Source organism: Pelmatolapia mariae, linkage group LG8 (genome assembly GCF_036321145.2).
Source record: "Pelmatolapia mariae isolate MD_Pm_ZW linkage group LG8, Pm_UMD_F_2, whole genome shotgun sequence".
NCBI lineage: Eukaryota > Metazoa > Chordata > Actinopteri > Cichliformes > Cichlidae > Pelmatolapia > Pelmatolapia mariae.
The window spans coordinates 22,253,770-22,268,480 of record NC_086234.1 but is presented as its reverse complement, the minus strand read 5'-3'; the positions used below and the strand labels follow the sequence as shown (position 1 = coordinate 22,268,480).

The 14,711-nt window shown below is 40.7% G+C and overlaps 2 protein-coding genes across 2 annotated transcripts in view; both read right to left on the bottom strand.

Moving 5' to 3' along the window:
* The window catches only part of antxr1c (ANTXR cell adhesion molecule 1c), a 37,457-nt gene extending 28,726 nt beyond the window's left edge, over positions 1-8,731 (bottom strand). The window contains exon 1 of the mRNA XM_063481554.1: positions 7,754-8,731. Within this exon, the coding sequence (XP_063337624.1) occupies positions 7,754-7,914 (161 nt within the window). The 5' untranslated portion in view covers positions 7,915-8,731. The remainder of the gene's footprint in view (positions 1-7,753) is intronic.
* A 2,084-nt stretch (positions 8,732-10,815) lies between these two features.
* LOC134632767 (retinol-binding protein 3-like) lies at positions 10,816-14,339 on the bottom strand. Its single transcript, XM_063481553.1, has 4 exons — positions 13,026-14,339; positions 12,677-12,867; positions 12,263-12,405; positions 10,816-11,627 (listed from the first exon to the last, which is right to left on the bottom strand). The coding sequence occupies exons 1-4, from the start codon at positions 14,217-14,219 to the stop codon at positions 11,293-11,295; spliced, it is 1,863 nt and encodes a 620-aa protein (XP_063337623.1). The 5' UTR covers positions 14,220-14,339; the 3' UTR covers positions 10,816-11,292.
* Positions 14,340-14,711: the final 372 nt, after the last annotated feature.

The window sequence follows — 14,711 nt, the reverse complement described above, 5'->3', positions numbered from 1 at the left end:
ACAAAGAAGCAAAAGAAAAGGAAGGACAGAGCAAGGGAAAGATGAAGAGCTTTATCAGTCAATTCAACTGTGGGAGTGAGATAATGGGAAAAACCTGTTGCTCATATCGAACTGCAAGAAAACATGCCAGTGATTCAGTGATTTAGTTCAACTCCAAGGCCAAGTTTCTGACCTGCTTTGGTCTGTCTGAGCCAGCATGGCCACTAGAAGACCGAAGCAACAAGTAAACAGTCTGTTTAGTCACTGTGCAGTTCTCTGTTTTACAGAGACTGTAGATCTTTGTCGCTAAATAGCTAGTTTTCAATTGTTTTGCCAGATTTAAGACCACTCCTGGAAAAACACTGTAATCCATTAAAAAAACAGAGTAAGCATGCTTAGCTTAACATGAAAAATACTGTGGCAGCCAATTACATAACACTGTATAATTTGACATTAAAAGAACATTGAATGTACTATAATCTGATGAACATATTGCAGATAAATCAGATGGAGGAAAAGGTGTTTAATGTAGGTTTTGTGTAGGTTTATAATGAAAATACAGCTAAAAGGCCTCTGCCGTTTCACAGTGGCTTTTGCAGCTTTGCTCTCAAGTGCAGCAATGGTTGCTTTTACGTTGTCCTGTAGGGAACCTGTAGGGGTTTTCTTGAATTGTTTGTCTAATAATTTTAGATGCAAGGACAGGAAATGAAGAAGAAGAATGTCGGGTAAGAGACACATTTAAGCTCTTTGTCCAAACTAAAGTGAGATCTCAGGGAGCAGTGCTTCAGACACGCTAGAATGAAGCATTCAAACATCCAAATTACTTGTGGTGCAATTCCATCTGATTTTCAGTAGAAGTAAACTCAATTTCCTTGTTAATACAGAAGATCAAATGTGACAATATCTATTTTTCTAATATCTATTTTTCTAATGTTTTAAGACGTATAGTTTCAGGTTAGATTGCTGAATTTACAATCAGTCGGTCCTGCTTTCTTTTGTCTCTGCAGCTGAGTCACATCATAGGTGCTACATTCAGGTTTTCAACAGTCTGAGTTTACATTCAGCCCTTAGACCAAGCTATTGTGCATTATACAGTATTGGGAATATCTTATCTTCTGCAACATTATGCACATGTATGATTATTTGTAGCAGCCTTGAGTTTTCAAAATTGCTAAAAGCACAAAGGGAGGTACTATGCATCATTACTAGTCACTGATGCTAAACACACTGTGACTTGTGGGTTGAAGTCCCCCATGGGTTTGAGTAGCCCTGAAGAATAAAAACATCTTTAATCATTCTCAGTAATGTCTTTTTCTGCTGACTGGGCAGATTTCGCAGTGAGTGGACCTGCAGAAAATTACTCAGAGACTGTGTGTATATCTCGAAAGCACAAAGTTCAGCAGGAGGGGAGGGGCAGAAGAAAGACAAGAAGAAAAACATTGTAGAGGAGACAGAACAAGCAGGGTAGGGCATCAACAGCACAAAGAACTTGAAGTGTTTATGACCTTCTATGTTCACTGGCTTTCTTTTTATTTCCAGCCACTGAACAGTCTTGACACACGCATGATTTTTTACTTTTCAGTCATCTCTTTGTAAGAGATACTTGCCATTTCAGTTTAGAGTGATAGACTGCTAATATTTGCTAATTAGTATAATGAGCTGAAAAGCTCAGAGCTTTCAAGGGTTAATTGGGGTAAATGACACACTGCAACACGATTATCATTATGTAAGAAAATACCAGTTTAAAGCTGCTTTGGAGAATATTTCAGGTTTTCACCAAACCCAGATAATTAACACACAGCTCTGCACTTTATTAAGTTTATTAAGTGTTGTAGCATCTCTCAGCTCACCTCTCTGGGTGTATGGCTATTTTGCTTCACTGCTCTCACCAGCCATGTGAAGAAAGCAATAAGCCTGATGTAAAGTACCTATATAGCACCAGATGACACACAAATTTAGTGACAAGTTTGACGATTAGCTTTGGAGCTGGTGGAAACCGAAACAGACCTTAACAGCTATTTGACCATTAACATACATGATCTAGAAAAGGCTCATTTCCTAACAACAAATTAAATTAAGGGAAAAAAGTTAAAATAATTTTATTGTTGCATCAATTGGTTGCTCTATTACCACCAGTTGGCTAAGTAATAATAAAATTGCTCAACGTTGCAGTCGCAGTGGAGAAAACAGTGGTTGCCGACCACAGTATCACCAAAATTATAGAGACCATGTGCAATAAACTTGCAATCTCGTCTTCTATCAGTTTGCTAATGAATGGGGTCGAGTACGGAATTGTTTGTGATAATACTGTGAAATTGGAGAAAACCACAAATCTGTTCCCGTCTGTTGCAAATATGTTGCCATCTGCTTTGACAGAAATTCAAATTAAACAGAACATTCACATTAACTATTTACACTCAAATTCCAAGAAGTAACTCTAAAACACAAATTCCATTGCAAACATTGACGCAGCTACTGAAGTATTCTGGATACAACCAGCTGGAATGGGAAGTACAGCTGTGTGGTGGTTAGCATCATTGCCTCACGGCAAGAAGGTCCTGGATTTAAAACCAGAATGGGACTTTTCTGTGTGGAGTTTGCATATTTTCACTGTCTAGTGTGGGTTCTCTGGCTTACTCCCACAGTTGTTGGCAATCTCTCCATGTTTAGAAATTAATTGGCAATTATATAAACCTCCAATCTGCTTGAGTGTGATTGCAGTCAGTCTGATATGAACCGTGATTAATTTGTAAATAGGTTGCCTCCTATCAGCTGGTCTGTGCCTAGTGATGGAAAGTGGTTGCCCAGAGGTTGAAAGTGTTGCACACATGCATCTCTGGGCAACCAGCTGGCTGCTGCAACAACTTGCAATCAGTTACCAAATGCAAAAAATAGAGAAATAAAAATTAAATGCAATCACCAGGGGGCAGCATGCATGTGGGAAAAAGCTCCCTACATCTTAAAGCTTAGTGGTGCGACGTTCTTCTCGTGGTTCAAAGTGTTGAAGATGAAAAAACAATCCCCCCCAAAAAACAAACAACAAAAAAACTCCACTAAGGAGTCCATCTACCATTCCAACTGGGCCTACCCACACCACCCCAGCCTGCAGCCAATGATGCCGCACCAACTTAACTGAGTGGGAACAAGGATTTGTTTGTTTAAAACCACTAACCTACTTTTACAGCCACTGCAGAAGTCAGAGTCTTTACTGCGTGATTGCTGAGCTAACGCTGCTTGTGTATTCCAAAACCGAGAGGAATCGTTAGGTTTGATACTAAGTAACAAGCTGATGAATATTATGTATTCTTCAAAGCATGCTCTTCTTTCTGTCACTGAATCAACAAGTCCTGCATCAAATATTAGAGCTAGAATGAGATACAGTATATCTACTTTTTATTCCCCCAGTCTTGTTTTTGCAACCCAAATTCTTGAATGAGAGATAACACAATATCATGTCAACAGGCATTTCTCCTTGCTGTAAACGTCACAGCAACATTTTATAAAAAGCCCCAGACAGCAAAACACAGAGTGGGTATCATTCCACAGCGAGAACGTATTCAGACATTTGAAATGTATTCACAGACTGCAGCTGCACTTAAGGTTTTCCACTGACTCGTCTGGATTCCGGAAGCATGACCCAACGCCCAGCCGGAGCGCTAACTTGTGACTACATTAAAAGACAAGAGAAACATTTTGCAAAAACAACGACAAGACTTGATGAGAAAATAACAGATAAACTGTTATTTTTTTTAACACAATTAATAAACTGAATAGTGTGTTTCCCCATCTGTAGTCTATAAAATTAATACTGTAAAATGGAAAGAGGATGTGGAAAAAAGGACTAGTACTGCATAACACTGCTGTAATGTATTTTTGCGTAAATTCTATCACAGGATACTGTTGATTTACCATATTTGAATCTGCGCCCACCCATCAAAAGAAATGCAAACTTCATTTTGAGGTTGAACATTAACATGTACCCTATATGTGAATTCCTTTATCTGCTATGAACACACCCAAAACCATTCCTCAGGCAATGTGTTCCATATAAAACAGCAAGCTGCGTCCCACCCGGTCTGAATCAGCAAATGCACAAAGTATGCAAACCTGCAGCTATATAGGACTTAAAGATATGCAGCATATTATCACAGAGGTTAAAAGGCTTCATGATTTTAGGAACATCATGCACAGTGCACCAAGCTAACTTAAATGATAAATTCATAACGTCCTGTTTGGAAAGTCGGGACATCATCTGTTGGCTGGCTTAGTTTAGTTTGCACACTGTTTGTAAGCCTAAGCCTGTAGGTCAGGACATGTTAGTATTGGTCTTGGGACCCTATCATCCTATGAGATTTATTGCTATTCAAAAGCCTAAATCTAAATCCTTTATTATTATCCGAGGCCGTTTAAGGGCTATTTGACCAAGAAGGAGAGTCCTGGAGTGCTGTGCCAGGTGGCCTGGCCTCCAGAGTCACCTGACCTAAACCCAATCGAGATGGTTTGGGATGAGATGGACCGCAGAGTGAAGGCAAAAGCACCAACAAGTGCTCAGCATCTCTGGGAACTCTTCAAGACTGTTGGAAAACCATTTAAGGTGACGACCTCATGAAGCTCATCAAGGGAATGCCAAGAGTGTGCAAAGAGGGTGGCTACTTTGAAGAATCTACAATATAAAACATGTTTTTTTGGGTTATTTCACACTTTTCTGTTTACTACATAATTCCATATGTGTTCATTCATAGTTTTGATGCCTTCAGTGAGAATCTACAATGTAAATAGTCATGAAAATAAAGAAAAACCATAAAATGAGAAGGTGTGTCCAAACTTTTGACTGGTAGTGTACACGCGCAGTTTACTTAGAAAATGACTGTGCCACGAACAGCCCAGGGTTGGCTGTCCACAGCCAGGGGCCCAGTATAGAGATGAACGAAGATTAATACACTGACTTCTGTAGAATTAGCACGAGTTTGATGATGCCATATCGCTGACCTTTATTTCACTAAACTTCTTCTTTTTTTTGCTAATAGCTGATAAAAACACGTTGCGTTTTGGCAGCATGTCAGCATGCTTACAGTGACGTGTTAGCAATGTTTCTCAGCACAGCCTCGCAGAGCTGCTCGTACACTTCTTAGTCTTGTTTCTGCGTTAACTTGAGGACCATAAACAATACACCACAACAAACGGATATGATGTCACATTATTAACTGTGGATGGTTACTGTGCCTAAAAACCTTTTTTAATAACTTTTATTTACTAATACAATTTTTAGTTTTTGTCAGCGAGTACTCTTCTTTCATAACATTTTATCTGGACACCCTTTGTTTTCTACATATGTATACTGTAAATCTTACCATCATATGTGTTGGAAGGCATCCATTTACACAACCATCTGTATTATATTAGATGTAATGGCCTTTGTATTAAAGTAGAACTTAGACATGTGTGTGATTTGGGGGCTTAAAATGAGACCCAGCATCTATATTTACCAGATTTCAGGCTGTGACTGGTGACTAGAGAATTTCACATATAGATCTTCACAGCACATACCATTTTAAAATAAGGTATATTGCTACAGCAACCACTTTTTCCAAACACTGTCCCAGATGTTTCAAATTCAGCTGACTGCCATGCAGCCATTAGCCACCTTGTCATCAGAGTGCAGCTACCCAGATGTCTAAACAAGCAACGTCTCACAACTTTGAGCCATGACATGACATCATATGCTCAAGTCTGCAATAAACTCCACTTACAGCATGCATTCCTTTTTCTACATTTAAACTGATCCATCGAATTTTCTACAAACTACCAATATGATCGGCAGTCGATCGATCAGGTGGTTAGTCTGTCCATCACGATGGTGAGGACTGAAACAGAGGAACCTAAACTGTACTGTGTGTTTAGTATGAATTGGAAAATGAGCCAGTATCCGACTGATCTGAGGGTATAAACATTAACATTTACTTGCTAAACACCAACATGTTAGCAATGTCTTTGTGAGGATTTAACTCAAAGTATGGCTCTGCTTAACTAGAGCCTCAGAGCTCCACTAGCACAGCTTTAGGCTTTAAAACTGATCTTTAAAAAGTGAAAAACAACAGAGTTGAAATCTGTGAATCTGGCTTAAGCTTACTATAAAGCAACTTAACACTTCAAAAAGAATGAAACACACAACCTTGCACCCAGTGTTGCCTCACATATTTTAAAAAACGAGAATGACTACAGCGCTTATGTATTAATAAGCTAAATGATTTCACCTTTCATTAAGATAAACCAGGGCACAGGGTTGAGACTGTGTCTCATAAAGCCAGCTGAGGCCTCAGGGATCGGTGGTGAGCGACGGCTGTAGGAGACCGACACCGGTCTCTAATGAGCTTCCTCTCGTTTGAAGTCCGCAAATGATGACTTGTTAGTCAACCTTGGAGTGGGCACCGCAGCACGCAAGAGTGCTAACAATAGCATCAGACACACTGAAAAAAATGAGCAGATTCTTTATTTGCAGCATGTGTCAGTGTTTACCTCACAGCACAAGACGAACACAGCCGTCCACATCTGGGAAGCAGTCCTGTGTTTTGCGTGTGTGTGTGTATGTGTGTGTGTGTGTCTTTGCATGTGTTTTCTTGGGACTGAGTTCCAGGAAAGAACTAAGCCTTACTAAGATTCTGTAAACTTCAATGGACATAGGAAGACCCTTTTACCGTCTTTACATATGGAGTCTTTTTTTCCCCTCTGGAAAAAGCCAATGGCGACAGAGATGCTGTAAATCCCGCATGAAGCACCCCCTCCCCACCAAAAAAAAAAAAAAAAAGGTGCTGTGTGCAACATTTCCTTCACCAAATTAATACCACATTCTCCATAAATGTTGTTGTTTCCTGTCTCCTCTTCTTTCCCCTCCCATTTCTGGCACTGGTTCATGTTCGCAAATTAGATTGTAGGTGCTAATTAAATGTTTTTTTAATCAAAGTAAGATTATCTCAAGATAACTGCTGGCAGTCAAAACATGAGAGCAGCATCACTGCTTTAAACAGATTCTCCACAACATTTGCACCATTTGTGCTCTAAAATAAACTGAATATAACTGAATCACAGTCATGTTCATGTCTTCAAAGTAAATGCAGAAAAAATGACATGTTAGAAAATAGCGAGCAAGAGAGAGGGCAGGCACTCCAGAAGTTTCTCTGACATTTTATTTTCTCCCCAGCTGCTGAAGTCCAGTTCAAAGATGTCACTTAACCACAACATTTTTCCTATGTGGGCGTACAGAGTGGAAATGAAAGAGCGAACGGTGAGCAGTCACATTAAAAAAATCCCTTCAGAATGGATGGGAATAAAGGAAACTGCTAAAAAAGTTTTATTTCTTTATAAAAAGTGAATTGCCAGATATAGAAGACGAGGGTTAAACAATTTAAGCCGACATATATCGCGGGATTTGCTTCCAAAACCCCACTCGGTGTTTTCGCTTATTCAGCAGCCTGAACTCTGACAGTCAGCCTCCTCTCCAACGTCATCACGCGCGCGCGCACACACGCGCAGATGCTAATCGGCTAATGCAAGCTCTCGAGCCGAACTTTTTTTCTTTTTTCAGTCTTTTTTTTAATGTCAAAAGTTAAACTTTTCTATCATTCCCCTTTTCTTAAAACAGCGGCGGCTAGTTTGTTCACACTTAGAGAATGACACGCTTCAAAAGAATATTAAAATAAAATAATAATAATAAAAAACTCTGACAACAACAAAAACTTAGCTTATTTATGGTGTATTGCTAACAACCTCCACTTACTTATCAAGCACGAAATACAGGTCAAAAGCACCCTGGCAGGAGCTCTCCTCCTCCTCCTCTTCATCCAGCAGCCCCGGCTCGGCTCTTGCAGATGGAAAAGAGAGCAAAAATAATCCGAACAAAACCAAAACGAGACTCATGTTCAACAAAAATCTTGCCATAATCTCTCCTCCCGGCGAAACAGCGTAATTCCTTTATGGAGAGGGAAAAAATGCCAAAACAAACCAAAGTACTTCAGTGGGTCTTTACATCCCACAAACAATACTCTAAGTGGAGAGGCAGGGATGCTACCGAGACAAAAGAAAGGATGCCGGTGATGATTCAACTATTTTGAGATCAGTGTACAATCAGGACCACCCGCATCCCGGCCTGATTGCAGCAGGAGAAGTGTTTTGACTCAGAGAGGTTTATTATTATTATTATTATTTTTTTTAAAAAAATGCTGGTGGTCTTCAGGCTCTTTTTCGGATAGTTTTGAATCCACATGCAACTGACAGGCTAAAAAAAAAAGAAAGAGAAAAGAAAAAAAAACTGCAAAAAAAAAAAGTTAATTGAATGGGTGGTTCGTAAAAACGGATAATATTTTCCTGTCAGTGTGTCAAAAGTGATTTAGTTCTAAAGAAGCCAAATGGAGCTGGGTGATGCAGAGCTGTGTTTGAAGCCGGAGGAACTGAGAGCCCGGGGGACAGACTTGGCTGAAATGGCCCAGGTTTCAAATTTCATCTTGAGGAGGAGAGAGGAAGGGAGGCAAAAAAAAAAGAAAAAAAAATGGGTCAAGATCCCATTTTGCGCCTCCCTCACGTGGCAGACCGGCGCATGGGTGACAACAATTTATATCATTACAATTATACAAGGTATATGAACTTCACTGTGGCACTGCGTCCTCAAGCCACACCAGCGCGTTTATTTATCGAGCCTAGCATTTTAGCACTTTGTCCTCATTTGTTTGTTTACTTTCAGCATGCTGCTGATGGTTAACTATAAGCAGCAATATCCACTGTAATTACAACTCAGTGAAGCAAAGACTGTAATGAGTGTGGCAGATATGGTGAAGGGCACATTTAAAGGGTAAAGCAAACCCTCACATGAAGTGTGAGTGCTGTCATAGATCAAGCACATGAGGTAATCTCTTTCTTGTAAAATATGTTTTTAGAAATAGGTATACAACTATTTTGAACAGCCATAAATACACTTAAATGATGACTTAATTAGAAATTATGGTGTCCTATTTTTAAATGAGTGTTTTGCTTTGTTTTGTTTTGTTTTGAATAAATCACCTGTTTAGCTTTTCTTTGAGTTTTGGAGCTTGAATGCATCTTGTCATCTGAGCTTTCATTAGCTAATAGGTAATCATTCGCTCTATGATCAAATATGGTCATTTGTGGCTCCAAAATACCAATATGACCAAAGGGGTTTTTGACACTTTTGAATCATGCTGTGGGGAAATAAGGCATGGTTAAAGATGACATTTCCTTAAAGTAGCACAGATGCTACTTTTCACAGTGAATCACAGTGTATGCCAGGAAAGACTGACAAAATCAGCTGCTAGCCTGATAACATCTTGAACAGATAACAGCTGAAAGAAAGGAGAAATGACAGTTAATAGAAACAGGACAGAAAACAGGAAGAGAGATGTAACTGTGAAGCTGAAAGGAGTAGAGTTAGTGAAGGTAGATGAGTGTAAATACCTGGGATCAACCATCCAAATCAACTGACAGTGCATGAGAGAAGTGAAGAAGAGCATGCAGGCAGGGTGGAGTGGGTCAAAACAAGTGTCAGGAGTGATTTGCGACATGTATGGTTTGGTGATGGTGGTACTGACCAAAATACACGAGGCCAAGCTGGAGATGCTAAGAGTGACCAGAATGGACAGAGTTAGAAATGAGTACATCAGAAGGACAGCTCAGGCTGAGTGGTTTGTAGCTAACAAAATCTGACAAAATCTAATCTAGTTGTTTTGTTCTTTCAGCTTACTTTTTCCACTGATATTTTGTAGTAATTGCCAGGAAAAAGTCCTAGTTTTCTGGCTCTTTTCATATTTCCTCTTCCAAAGCCATATTTGCTGTGATCTATTATGCTGTCACTTGTACAAAAACCAGGCAGAAAAATAGATTCCTGAAAAGTAAACAGCAGCCTTGTTGCATCACTCGGACACTCTCCCTGTTCCCATTAATCCCGTGGCCCCAGGCTCAAAACATGTGCTCACTTATCTATCCAAGGCAAACATAGTTCTTCAGTTTCTCGCATAACATGGTGTAATCTTCCCAACTGAATTATCACTGAGGAAAAAAAACCCACCATCTGAAAAACTGCGCATCATCCCTTAAACTAAATGCGCATTGCTCTGCAGAGCTAAACATCATGTAATGTATACTTATTGATCCCCGTGGGGAAACTCCTCTCTGCAGTTAGCCCATTCACTCAGTGAAGCAGTGGGCAGCCACCAACCTAGCGCCCAGGGAGCAGTGTGTAGGGACAGTACCTTGCTCAGGGGTACCTCGGGGTAGCCGTTCACTGGATTCGAACCCCTGATCTTCCGATCATGGGGCCACCACTCTACCTACTGAACATGGGCGATCGTGGCTCAAGAGTTGGGCGTTCGCCTTGTAATCGGAAGGTTGCCGGTTCGAGCCCCGGCTTGGACAGTCTCGGTCGTTGTGTCCTTGGGCAAGACACTTCACCCGTTGCCTACTGGTGGTGGTCAGAGGGACCGGTGGCGCCAGTGTCCGGCAGCCTCGCCTCTGTCAGTGCGCCCCAGGGTGGCTGTGGCTACAACGTAGCTTGCCATCACCAGTGTGTGAATGTGTGCGTGAATGGGTGGATGACTGGATATGTAAAGCGCTTTGGGGTCCTTAGGGACTAGTAAAGCGCTATATAAATACAGGCCATTTACCATTTAACATCATCTGCACATCAAGTAAAATCTTCTTTCTCCCTTAATCTACATGTTATACCAAAATAAACCGAATATACTGTTAAAATAATGAAATAACTTTTGTAGTGATGCGAAAACATTTTATCTTATGTCATGCTTTAAAAGATGAGCACAACACTCTCCGTCATATATTTCAGTTTGTTTTTTATTGTGTCTGATAAAACCCAGAAATGTTCACATGGCACGAAGTTCACTACATAGTGGAAAAACGATGCATGTTGTATCCACAGTAAGAACATCACATGTGATGGTTTCTTCATCAGAGTAACAAATTGATTATTATACAGAGCTCCTAATTACAATTTTACAAAGTTTTATTGATGTTTTTTCCAGACGTCTTTGACAAACACTAACTTCACAAAGAACTGCATAGGCAGAGCCATTCATTCTCAACCACCTCAGCACAGTAATATTTGACAGAAATGAAAACTACAGAAAACTTTGCTCTACTTTAAGAACAGACTAAAAAGGCTTAGTTATGAAGAACAGATTATACTTTATTTTTTACACAAAACCTACATTGTTCACTTTTTAAACAAGCCTAGACTCTTGAGATTATTTGGCTGCCAAAACAAAGAGGCGATTGTGTCCCCCATGACTTTGTTCAGGACGTGGTTTCTTTAACTGCAAGGTGCTTGTTGAAGATGCCCTTGGCAGTGTCGAGGGCAGCATCAGCTGGGACGGGAATGTGAGGTGCAATGCCGGCTCCCTCCCAGGCTGGCCCTGCAGAATTGTCGGAGTGAACAGTGGGGATGCTGAGGAAGATATCGGTCTCGCCGACCTGGAAGGTCTTGGGTGGGTGGGACGCCCCAGCTGTAGTTTCGCCAATGATCATGGCGCGGCCCAGCTTCTTCATGATGTAAACAAACTCTTCTGCAGCACCAGCAGTAGCTCCACTGGTCAGGATGATTACGCTTTTCTTGGAGCCATACCGTACACCTGAATAGGAGAAAGGTAGATAGAGATATGGATGAAAGTCAAGTAAACAAGGGAAGTAAGTTATTTCTGGATAATGGAAAGGATTAAGTTTGAGCATAATAACAAGCTGGTAGAAAAGGGATATGGATAACTGTATGCCAGAGAGGCTGGATTATATCGTGGGGTTCCAGGTGAGGGCACAGATGAGAAAATAGTTTGATATAGTCTAACCACAGCTGCCCTGCAGATAACTTTGAAAGACTGGTATTAAATTCAGAAAGCGTTACAGCCTCCAGCACAGGGCCAGTTGGTCTGTTCGTCTTAAAAAGCAAAGGTGCCCTTTTGTCTGTTCATAAATCTGTGCATTACTGTTTCATCAGACTTGCAAATATCTATCTATCTATCTATCTATCTATCTATCTATCTATATATATATATATATATATATATATATATATAAGTAAATGAATATATAAATAATATATATAAATGAAGCAATGGGAACAATTTGGAGACAAGTTTCTGGATACCAGATGAACGTCTCGTTTCAGCTCTGGTTTTGAATCTTTACCAGATTCTTATTGAAACATCTGTCTTCTACTGAAATCTATTGCACATATTCAAAAAAATACACAGACTGGATTTTTTTTAATTACCGGTGAGTTCCTGCAGAGTTTGGAGCTCTGTGATGGTTCCAGATGATCTGTCATAAAGCTTGTCCAACACAATCTGCTTGTCCGCGTCAAAAAAGTAAGAGCAGAAGCCTGCGATAGCTGTTGTTGGTCCCCCGAGATTGTTCCTGCAAATTCATTCATGGAAAGGTTTGATTCTTAGTTAAATTTAATGGTCATTTGTGATTTTTTTAATTGATGGATGTCAACCCACATTAGGCTATCTCTGGACATCAACCTGATGATTTGAGGAAAAAGCATTCTACATCCTTCAATAATGATCAAATCCACTTTATTAAGAGCTAGACTGTTGAGCTATAGCAGCTTTAATAAGTGATTTAGACACAAGGAACGTTTTTAATAGAAACTTGGACTGTCATGTCGAGTAATATTACTCACCTGAGGTCAATGATCAAAGCATTAGTGTTGAGAACTTTGTTCCAGACATGTTCAACAATAACCTGGGCAATAGGCTTCACCTCCTCAAAGTCTCCAAACATGTCAAAACGCAGATAGCCAATGTTGTTTTCAAATACATCAGTATGGAAGGAGACTTTGATCAGTTCAATGTACATTTCTGGGGTATAATCCTGTGGAAAGCAACAGGCACCAATTTAACATGTATCATAATTGTGATCAGTATTTCTATGCATTATTTTTTAAAATAGCTCACCAGTTCATTTGCTTTACATGAACTTTTGTCCATCAAACTGAAACAAAATAACAAACACAAGTCTGAGTGTCTTACCATAGGTGGTAGGGCTGGAGTGTTGCTGGTGGTCTTCAGGCTCTTGTCCCCAGAAAGGGTCTGCAGATCAGCAGACAACTTCGATTCCAAACTCTGCTTGGAGACAACCATATTGTATGTGCCACTTGCCAGCTGCTCTTTGAGCTTTGCTGCAACATCTGCCCCAATATTTTCAAAGGCATAGTTGTCAGCAATCAGGGTTGCTGATCCCTCAATGATTGCTGGAACTTGGGCACGGAGGTTGATGATCTTGATAGCGGTAGCAAGGGCATCCTCAGCATTTACCTCCACATCTGGGGTGACACCTGTGATCTCCCAAGTGGAGCCAGTAATGGGGTTGATAGACTTAGCAGTTGGTACAGTGACATAGAAGTCAGAATCACCAACTTTGAATTTATCAATTTTCACCGAGCCTCCCGCTGTCTTCTCACCAACAATGGTGGCCCTTTTCAGATTCTGAAGACAGTAGGCAACATCTTCGGCAATGCCCTTGGTGTTTTTGCTGGTGAGGACAATGATGGATTTAGTTGCACCATATCTCTGCCCAAGCAGATCCGGCATAGTAAAAAATGGAGTGGTGGTGTTCGAGGGACGGTCATAAATGCTGTCGATGTGAATCAGAGGCTCAGCTTCGGTGAAGTAAGACACAATGTAGGGGATCCCAGTGACTTCCCCACTGCCAGTGTAGCGCAAGTCAAAGATCAGGGCAGATGTAGGCAAGATTTTACTCCAGACAAGGTCTAGAAGCAAAGGACCAACCTTTTCAGCTGCCTCTTCTCCAAGGATGTGATCAATCCTCAGATAGCCAATGTTGCCCTCCAGGATGTCAAGCTTCATGGAGTTCTGGATGACTGCGATGAGCTGCTCAGGGGGCAGGGGAGGCAACTTTGGGGGAACTGCAGGAACGTAGTTTGGCTCATAGGAGACTGTCAGGCGTGGGTCACTGACTGTGTGCTGAACCCCACTGCTGAGGACATTCGCCAGAGTTTCGGCATCTGGCATGTTGAGAATACCTGTGTTGCTGCTGGCTGCTTCGATTGCCTCCTTCATCCCCACCAGCTTCTCTGGTGAGCAGTAATTGTTCAAGATGATTGTTGCTATGTCTACGATGACACTGGGGGGAAAGGAGGCATGGCTAAAGAAAACATTTCCCAAAATTAGCAGAGATGCAACCAGAACAAGAGTCTTTGCCATTTTTTGCCAGTTCAGCCTGACAAAAAAGCGAGCAGACACAAAACGCACGTTGTTGAACCAAACCTCTTTCCCCAAAGAGGTCTTCTGTCAAATGGCACTGTTTTGGCTGCAAGGTTTCTGGTTAGTACACTCATAAGAGGATTTATCCCACATTAAACCTCTAATCGCATTATCCTGAGTGCTTCTGCAAGGTAATAACAGCCTAGCTAAGTAGATGTAGTAATACAAGGTGCTGCTAAAGATACTGGTGCTAGAGTTACGCAATGTATCCTGGAGTGAAAGGTTCCTGTGTCAAATAAGGTCAGTTTTATAATTGATAAAGCTCAAGAAAGGCATTAAGGGTAGTGAAGATACGACCTGGGTAAGTCACTACCTGCAAATACAATATACAAATGGGGGTCAACATTATATCTTAAATCTTACATAATATTTGAAGAAGGAAAACAATGGAAATGGAGAATAACTGTAAAAACATTAAAATCCCAGCAAATG

Coding starts and splice junctions, on each gene's coding strand:
- LOC134632767 (XM_063481553.1), bottom strand. CDS start 14,219: ATGGCAAAGACTCTTGTTCTGGTTGCATCTCTGCTAATTTTGGGAAAT. Junction 12,406..12,676: donor GCTTTGATCATTGACCTCAG/GTGAGTAATATT, acceptor ATGAATTTGCAG/GAACAATCTCGGGGGACCAA. Junction 11,628..12,262: donor AACTCTGCAGGAACTCACCG/GTAATTAAAAAA, acceptor TCTCCTATTCAG/GTGTACGGTATGGCTCCAAG.